Genomic DNA, 10,000 nt, shown 5'->3' with positions numbered 1-10,000 from the left:
TTTCAACCCGCTGTGTATTTCTACCTGCTGTGTATTTCTACCTGCTGTCTATTTCTACATGCTGTCTATCTCTACCTGCTGTCTATTTCTACCTGCTGTCTATCTCTACCTGCTGTCTATTTCTACCTGCTGTGTATTTCTACCTGCTGTGTATTTCTACCTGCTGTGTATTTCTACCTGCTGTCTATTTCTACCTGCTGTCTATCTCTACCTGCTGTCTATCTCTACCTGCTGTGTATTTCTACCTGCTGTCTATTTCTACCCGCTGTGTATCTCTACCTGCTGTGTATTTATAACTGCTGTGTATTTCTACCTGTTTATTTCTACCTGCTGTCTATTTCTACCTGCTGTGTATTTCTACCTGCTGTCTATTTCTACCTTCTGTCTATTTCTACCTGCTGTCTATTTCTACCCGCTGTCTATTTCTACCTGCTGTGTATTTCTACCTGTCTATTTCTACCTGCTGTCTATTTTTACCTGCTGTCTATTTCTACCTGCTGTCTATTTCTACCTGCTGTGTATTTCTACCTGCTGTGTATCTCTACCTGCTGTCTATTTCTACCTGCTGTGTATTTCTACCTGCTGTGTATTCCTACCTGCTGTCTATCTCTACCTGCTGTCTACCTCTACCTGCTGTGTATCTCTACCTGCTGTGTATTTCTACCTGCTGTGTATCTCTACCTGCTGTGTATTTCTACCTGCTGTGTATTTCTACCTGCTGTGTATTTCTACCTGCTGTGTATTTCTACCTGCTGTGTATTTCTACCTGCTATGTATTAACCAGAACGCCACCGCGGCAGAAGTGGAACTGAGGCGCTAGACCGACGTTCAACCATTCCTCACGGTTCTCCTCACCGATGCACTCCGGCTGGGTTCCGCTCCAGGTCAGGTTCTCCAGGCAGGTTCTGGTGGTGGAACCCAGTATGTGGTAGTTCTTCCGACATCTGAAGGAGATCTTGCTCCCGACCTGAAATGGAGGCACACACATCCTATGACGACGTATAATCAGGAGACCTCTTCAATCGCTGGTTGCAGGTTAACCTGCTTGCTACAGTAAAGACACGTCTAAAATACGTCTTTTAGATGTCTTTTTTGTCTTTTTCAGACGCCCAAAGACATCCAATTAGGAGCCAGAATGTTTTGTTTTTTTAGTCGTTCAGATATTGAACCCGTTCTGCACGTCCACAGACGTCTTAGAGGGGTCCAAGCCAGACGTGTGAATATTGAGGGGTCCAGCAGACGTACAAACGGGGTTCAGGACCGACGGACCTTATTAAGACGTGATCTGAACGTCTCCCTGACGTTGTGTGTTTGCCGGGTAGGAAGACCAGCAGTGATGGTCTCACCTCGAAGCCTTGGGCCAGGACTGGTATCCCATAGGCTGGTGTCCCAGGGTCTCGACAGGTGTTATAGGAAGGGTCTAGTCTCACACACACACACACACACACACACACACACACACACACACGCACGGGACAGTCAACTGAAGTCAAATCACACTTCTGGTACCAACTATTTGACGTCAAGCCTTCTCAGAAGACGGTATCATCCGCTATGGGAGGAGTATTATGGGATGTGGATGGTTGCTATGGGTACCTATGCACGAGGGCTGCGTGCCGCTCCAGGCGCCGTCGGCCTGGCAGAGTCTTCGGGCGGAGCCCACCAGGAGGAAGGGGGCGCGGCAGTAGAACCGGATCTCCGAGCCGAAGGTCAGCTGCTTGCCCTCGGAGTAGCCCTCCGCCGGGGTCCCGGGGTCTCCGCACAACACCGCTGGAGAACACACACACACACACACACACGCATTCATAACACACACACACACACACACACACACGCACACACACACACGCACACACACACGCACGCACACACACACACACACACACGCACACACTCACACACACACGCATTCATAACACACACACACACACACACGCATTCATAACACACACACACACGCACACACACGCACACACACACGCACACACACACACACACACACGCACACACATTCATAACACACACACGCACACACACACACACACAAACACACACACACACACACGCATTCATAACACATACACACGCTCATATAGATTCACACATGCACACACACGCACACAAACACACTCATAGATTCACACACACACAGGCACACACACACTCGCAAACACACGCATTCATAACACACACACACGCAAACACACGCATTCATACACACACACACACTCGCTCATATAGATTCACACACACACAGGCACACACACACGCACGCACACACGCAAACACACTCATTCATACACACATACACACTCGCTCATATGGATTCACACACACACAGGCACACGCACACACACACACACATATGCACACACAAGGGAAGAAGATTATCAGGACACGGTTATCGGTTTCGTATTATAGCATACCATTATACCTTATTATCTCCACCATGAACCCTCTCCACTCATATCTTCTCCTCTTTATCCTCTCCTCCCCTCTTCCCCTCTCCTCTCCTCCTCTCCTCTCCTCCTCTCCTCCCCTCTCCTCCCCTCTCCTCTCCTCTCCTCCTCTCCTCCCCTCTCCTCCTCTCCTCCCCTCTTCTCCTCTCCTCCCCTCTCCTCTCTTCCTCTCCTCCTCTCCTCCTCCCCTCTCCTCCCCTCTCCTCTCCTCTCCTCCTCTGCTCCCCTCTTCTCCTCCCCTCTTCCCCTCTCCTCTCCTCCCCTCTTCCCCTCTCCTCTCCTCCCCTCCTCCCCTCGCCTCCTCTCCTCCCCTCTCCTCTCCTCCCCTCTTCCCATCTCCTCTCCTCCTCTCCTGTCCTCCTCTCCTCCCCTCTTCCCCTCCTCTCCTCCTCTGCTTCTCTCCTCTCCTCTCCTCCCCTCTCCCCCTCTCCTCCTCTCCCCCTCTCCTCTCCTCTCCCCCTCTCTCTCTCTGCCAGCGTGTAGCAGGCTCAGGCTCTGTCCATGTAATACGCAGCGTGTAACGCTTATGTTACAGCAGCCCTGTCTGCCTCTGCCAAGGGGAGCCATTTATGGGACGCTGACTTCCTGTGAGCAGCTGTCAGCCCTCCTAACCCCCCCACAACCCCCCCCCAACCCCCTCCTTGCCCCCCCCCCAAACCCCTCCCACCCTCTCCTTGACCTCCCCCCCAAACCCCGCTGACACATCCCAACTGTCTGCACACAGATTTCACGGAGTGCTAGTCATGTGACCCCTCCACCCCCAGCCCAGCCCTGCAGCTCTCAGGAGGGCTCAGGCAGGGAGGCAGCGCGGGGGGGAGTCAGGCTCCTGAGAGGCAGCGTGGGGGAGAGTCAGGCTCCTGAGAGGCAGCGCGGGGGAGAGTCAGGCTCCTGAGAGGCAGCGCGGGGGAGAGTCAGGCTCCTGAGAGGCAGCGTGGGGGAGAGGCAGCGAGGGGGAGAGGCAGGCTCCTGAGAGGCAGCGCGGGGGAGAGGCAGGCCCCTGAGAGGCAGGGCGGGGGAGAGTCAGGCTCCTAAGAGGCAGCGTGGGGGAGAGTCAGGCAGAGAGGCAGCGCGGGGGAGAGACAGGCTCCTGAGAGGCAGCGCGGGGGAGAGTCAGGCTCCTGAGAGGCAGGGCGGGGGAGAGTCAGGCTCCTGAGAGGCAGCGTGGGGGAGAGTCAGGCCCCTGAGAGGCGGCGCGGGGGAGAGACAGGCTCCTGAGAGGCAGCGTGGGGGAGAGTCAGGCCCCTGAGAGGCAGCGTGGGGGAGAGGCAGCGTGGGGGAGAGTCAGGCTCCTGAGAGGCAGCGTGGGGGAGAGGCAGCGTGGGGGAGAGTCAGGCTCCTGAGAGGCAGCGTGGGGGAGAGACAGGCAGAGAGGCAGCGTGGGGGAGAGACAGGCAGAGAGGCAGCGCGGGGGGGAGACAGGCAGGGAGGCAGCGCGGGGGGGAGGCAGGCAGGGAGGCAGCGCGGGGGGGAGGCAGGCTCCTGTTCTCTCTCTGTGAGACACAGTTGAAAGCTACAGCAAAGCGGTCGCCTCAGCGGCTGCTAGTTCAACATTTATTTTAAATAAATAAATAAATAAATAAATAAATAAATAAATAAATAAATAAATAAATAAATAAATAAATAAATAAATAAATAAATAAATAAATAAATAAATAAATAAATAAATAAATAAATAAATAAATAAATAAATAAATAAATAAACATAACAACATAACATAACATGCAGAGTTTCCTGAGTGTGAAGTGAACTCCGAGGTCTGTATTGGGGAAAGAAAACCAAAAAAACCCAGACGCTACAGGAAGCGTGAGAAGGACGCCCGTGGACATGGGGCGCGGTGCTGAGAAGCCGACTCACGTAGACACTGGGGTATCTCCCCACGCCAGGTGCCGTTTCCCTCGCAGGCGAGCACGGCGGGACTGGACAGCTGGTACCCCTGCGAGCAGCTGTAGGACACGCTGGACCCCCAGGCCTGCTCCGAACCCTCCACCTTCCCATGGTGCACCGCTGGAGGCGGCCCGCACTGGACCACTAGAGGAGGACAGAACCGAGACGTACAGACAAGACGCATGAATGAAGACATGAAGACAGACACCGGGACGAGACCAGAGACCAGAGCTCCCAGACTGTCTCCATCTGCTCAATGAGGACTGACCGACTCCCTGTCCTCCCTCTGCTCTGCAAGTACACACTACACACCTACTAACTCCCTCTGCTAGGCAGGTACACACTACACACCTACTAACGACCCTCTGCTAGGCAGGTACACACTACACACCTACTAACGACCCTCTGCTAGACAGGTACACACTACACACCTACTAACGACCCTCTGCTAGGCAAGTACACACTACACACCTACTAACGACCCTCTGCTAGGCAGGTGCACACTACACACCTACTAACGACCCTCTGCTAGGCAAGTACACACTACACACCTACTAACGTCCCTCTGCTAGGCAGGTACACACTACACACCTACTAACGACCCTCTGCTAGGCAAGTACACACTACACACCTACTAACGCCCCTCTGCTAGGCAGGTACACACTACACATCTACTAACGGCCCTCTGCTAGGCAGGTACACACTACACATCTACTAACGGCCCTCTGCTAGGCAGGTACACACTACACATCTACTAACGACCCTCTGCTAGACAGGTACACACTACACACCTACTAACCCTCCCTCTGCTAGGCAAGTACACACTACACATCTACTAAGGGCCCTCTGCTAGACAGGTACACACTACACACTTACTAACGACCCTCTGCTCTTAAATCTCAACATCCCATCTCTAAAACAAGCTTTGACTGTGTTTGTTATTGTGTGAGTGGGTGATGTGAGACCGCCACTGGAGGTTTGAACCTGAAGTCTGCAATCTTCAAAAGGCGCTAGAGGGCAAAATACATGGTTTTTTTTCCCCATTGTCCCTTTTTTTCATATTATTTCAAGTGCCCGTTCAGTATAACAAGCACACGTTTTAGGATCAGGGATCGAGATCGTGTCGTCAAAATCCACGTCCAGTGAGAAGTGAAAATCTCTTTTCTCTGCTTAGTAATTCCAGGTGTACAGTACCACCATTCACAGAAGCCTTCTTCAAATATTTGATATTTGATTATTCAATGCATGGCACATCTTTTGTAAGCTTGGTTTTTACCCTTTCAGAAGGTGAAACCTGAAAAATGACCTTGGCAGACATCAAGACCCCAACCCTCCAGTCACATGGCTCCCTCTAGTCACATGACTCACTGTGCCCAAAATAACCGTAGAGAGCAAACTCCTCCAGACTGAATTAAGACAAACACCAAGTTCTGAGATCTTTTGATGTGGGGGTACTTTATATTCTGGAAGAGTATTGTCTACGCGCTCTTCGCTGATGATGTCTTCATCTCCGCCAGCAGCTCGACGCAGGAAAAAGGAAGTCACTTGATGTTAGGAAGCTTCTAGAAGATCTGTTATCAAGTTTTTTTGTTTTTTTTTTTGGGGTGAGGGGTCAATAGTCTCTGTGCACCAGCTCCACTACTTCCTGAAAGTCACTTGGCTTCTTTATTTCCTGTCCAATATGATTGGATTAAGTGATTAATCAGGTGTGCACTGGGTCTGCCGCACACCTGATTAATCACTTAAGCCAATCATATCGGACAGGAAATAAAGATGCCAAGTGACTTTCAGGAAGTAGTGAAGCTGGTGCACAGAGCCTATTGACTTGCGTCTAAACGCAAACTTCCTAGGAACGTACTGTGGGGCCAGGGGGAGTGTCCAGGTGAGTGTTAATTGGACAGTGATCTTAATTGGCTTAACGAGCGTGGTGATAAGACGATTAAGCGGCGGTCCCGTACCTCTGCAGCCGGGCTTGGTCTGGTTCCAGGAGCCGTCTTTGGTGCAGCGCAGCACGCCGGCGCCCGCCGGGTCCATCAGCTGACCCGGGTTACACCGGTACTCCACCGTGCTGTTGAAGGTGAAGTCACTTCCTGTGTAGATGCCGTTGGCCAGAGGGCCGGGGTCGCCGCAGCCGATCACTGGAAGAGGAGGAGGGGGAGCGGTAGTGGGGGCGTGGCCTATCCGGACGTGGGAGCTGTCCGTGCGGTGGAGGGGGCGTGTCCCTACCTGTGCAGTCGGGGGCGTGGCCCGTCCAGGTGCCGTTGGTGGTGCAGTGTCTGGTGGTGAGGCCCGACGTCTTGTAGCCCTCCCAGCAGGCGTACGCCACCGAGCTGGAGAACGCCATCCCGTCGCTGAACACGATCCTGCCGTGGGCCGGCGTCCCCGGGTTTCCACACGACACCGCTGGCGGGGGGGGGCACAGGATTACCATAACAACCGTTACAGGGTTACCGTGACGCGGTCACCAGGACCGTTAACTGCCAGAGAGACCGGATGGGGAGTCGGACGAAAACGCCGATGCGGGGAGACCGCCGGGGGCGAAGTGGCGGCCGGCCCGGTCTCAACCCCCCCCCCCCCCCCCGCTGACCCTGGCTGCTCCCTCACCTGCTGGCCAAGCACATCAACTTAATAGTAATCTGACACCAAACAGACATTAAAATCCAATGCCCATTGACTTTATCTAATTAGTTAAAGCCTTTTAGAAACATACATCAGCTGTTGTCAGAGAGCCCAGGCTTGGCGTTTTAGGAGAAAGGCAATAAATAGCAAGTCTCCTTCCTCACTGATATCGGCTTTAAACAACAATTAGCTTAATTGGAAACAACAGAGTCGGACATAAATAACGAGGTGACTGGGAGAGATTCACTAACTACAGGTTAGACTGATGAGACTGTGCTCACTCACTCACACACACACACACACACACACACACTCACTCACTCACTCACACACACACACACACACACACACACACTCACACACACACTCACACACACACACACACACACTCACACACTCACACACTCACTCACACCCTTACTCACTCACTCACTCACTCACTCACTCACTCACTCACTCACTCACTCACTCACTCACTCACACACTCACTCACTCACACACTCACTCACACACTCACTCACTCACTCACTCACTCACTCACACACTCACTCACTCACTCACTCACTCACTCACTCACTCACTCACACACACACACACACACACACACACACACACACACACACACACACACACAGACCCAGACCCAGGCACACACACACACAGATCCAGACACACACACAGACCCAGACACACACACACACACACACACACACGCACACACACACTCAGACCACACTTATCTCAAAAACACAGCGCTCTACACTCCAATCTTTTAACTAGCTAACTCTACACTCCCCCCTGCTACAGTATCTGCTTTCCTTGCAGGAGAGGCCGGCGCCGCAAAGGTTCTAGAGGGAATCAATCAGGAAGTGACATCACACATTAGTGAGACGTCTCCCCGGCAACCATTTTGAGCCGCGGGGACATGGATTGTTGCTGGAGGAATGTCACGTGCATAAACAGTGTCACGGTTGTCCCTCGGGGTTGGGAACACGCAGGAGAACACGCTCGTCTCTTCGTCCCGGCAGCTACTGTGTCATTAAAGCCAAGACCCGCCCCTTCCCCACCGATCCCCAAATCAGCCAATCGTGGCGTGTCTCAGAGCCGAAAACTCCCGCATCCATTAGTCTACATCAGGATCATTAGCATAATCGTCTCTGATTGGCTGTAACATCAACGAGGTCGGGGGCAGGATATTTATTCTCCTCCAGACAGGAAGTGAAGAGGCCCTGAAGAGTAAACAGCGTAATAAACAGACAAGGGGACTAATAAAGAGTTAATGATGTCCCAGAAGGCCGTGGGGTGGGAGAGGCCAGATGGATGTTCTACTGCAGGTTCCTCCCGACAGCTACAACAACACCCAGCAGTGAAGAACCTTAACATGGTCTACCATGACGCACACACACACACACACACTCACATGCACCCGCCCCACTCATCCATCTTAATGTCTCACACACACCAGCAATCCATCTCCATGCCTCACACACACACACACACACACACACACACACACACACACACACACACACACACACACACACATAAACACACACACACACACACACACACACACATACACACACACACACACACACACACACACACACACGCACACACACACACACACACACACACACACACACACACACACACACACACACACAAGTAAAGCTGGCTTCATTATGAATGGAATGTAAATAATGCAGTCCCATTGATCCCCTGGACAGCGTATCTCTCTCTGCATGGCGGTGAACGGCAGATAAATGAGATGAATTATGCATTAATAAATAAATAAACACGCTCAAACAACGGGCACAGGTAGCCAGGGAGAGAGATCAGAGGAGGGATGGAGGGAGAGAGAGACAGAGAGAGAGAACAGAGAGAGAGACGGAGAGAGAGAGAGAGAGAGAGAGAGACAGAGAGAGAGAGAGAGAGAGACGGAGAGAGAGACAGATCTGTCCTTCCTAGACGAGGCCCTGTTAGCCAGGGAGAGATCAGAGGAGGGGATGGAGGGAGAGAGAGAGAGAGAGAGAGAGACAGAGAGAGAGACAGAGAGAGAGACGGAGAGAGAGAGGGAGAGAGAGACAGATCTGTCCTTCCTAGACGAGGCCCTGTTAGCCAGGGAGAGAGATCAGAGGAGGGGATGGAGGGAGAGAGAGACAGAGAGAGAGACAGAGAGAGAGAACAGAGAGAGAGACGGAGAGAGAGAACAGAGAGAGACGGAGAGAGAGACAGAGAGAGAGATCTGTCCTTCCTAGACGAGGCCCTGTTAGCCAGATGCACGTGGATAGAGGTGGATAAAGCCTGGCAGCTGGATCAGAGAAATGGATCTGAATCACAGCCTCTCCATACGCACGCACACACAGTAACACACACACACATACACGCATACATACATACACGCACACACAGTAACACACACACACATACACGCATACATACATTTTTAAAATTTTATATATTATGAACTGTATTAACTAAATACAGTTCAAAGTATGAATTTAGTTTGGGGCGCCTGTGGCCCAGGAGGTGGAGCAGATCGTCCAATGGCCGTAGGGTCGGCGGTTCGAATCCCGACTCTTCCTGTCCACGTCGAAGTGTCCTTGTACAAGAGCCCCAATTTGCTCCCAGCTAGCAGGCTAGCACCTTGCATGGCAGCTACTGCTATCGGTGTGTGAATGTATGAGTGAATGAGAGACTCTTTGGATATAAAGTGCTATATAAGTGCAGTCTATTTACCATTTTAAGTGTAATGTAGGCTACCTATAATATGCTCACATTTACTGAGGAAATTAACAAAATGGCCGCCCCGCCACGACTATTTCATGGGCTGAATTATCTACTAGTCATATAGTGAATTATCTACTAGTCATGTAGTGAATTATCTACTAGTCATGTAGTGAATTAGCTACTAGTCATGTAGTGAATTAGCTACTAGTCCATATAGTGAATTATCTACTAGTCATGTAGTGAATTAGCTACTAGTCATGTAGTGAATTAGCTACTAGTCCATATAGTGAATTATCTACTAGTC

General features: G+C 51.7%; 1 protein-coding gene across 1 annotated transcript in view; it reads right to left on the bottom strand.

Annotated features, from left to right (window-relative positions):
• Nucleotides 1-10,000, bottom strand: part of LOC311327787 (CUB and sushi domain-containing protein 1) — a gene marked incomplete at its 5' end in the record, with an annotated part of 408,914 nt that overhangs the window by 9,957 nt on the left and 388,957 nt on the right. Inside the window, 6 exons of the mRNA XM_084460891.1 lie at nucleotides 856-967; nucleotides 1,347-1,420; nucleotides 1,597-1,770; nucleotides 4,315-4,488; nucleotides 6,303-6,482; nucleotides 6,571-6,747. Coding sequence (XP_084317017.1) covers nucleotides 856-967; nucleotides 1,347-1,420; nucleotides 1,597-1,770; nucleotides 4,315-4,488; nucleotides 6,303-6,482; nucleotides 6,571-6,747 — 891 coding nt within the window. The remainder of the gene's footprint in view (nucleotides 1-855; nucleotides 968-1,346; nucleotides 1,421-1,596; nucleotides 1,771-4,314; nucleotides 4,489-6,302; nucleotides 6,483-6,570; nucleotides 6,748-10,000) is intronic.

Source organism: Borostomias antarcticus, assembly GCF_949987555.1.
Source record: "Borostomias antarcticus genome assembly, chromosome: 34".
Lineage (NCBI taxonomy): Eukaryota > Metazoa > Chordata > Actinopteri > Stomiiformes > Stomiidae > Borostomias > Borostomias antarcticus.
This window is presented reverse-complemented; position numbering and strand designations above follow the sequence as displayed.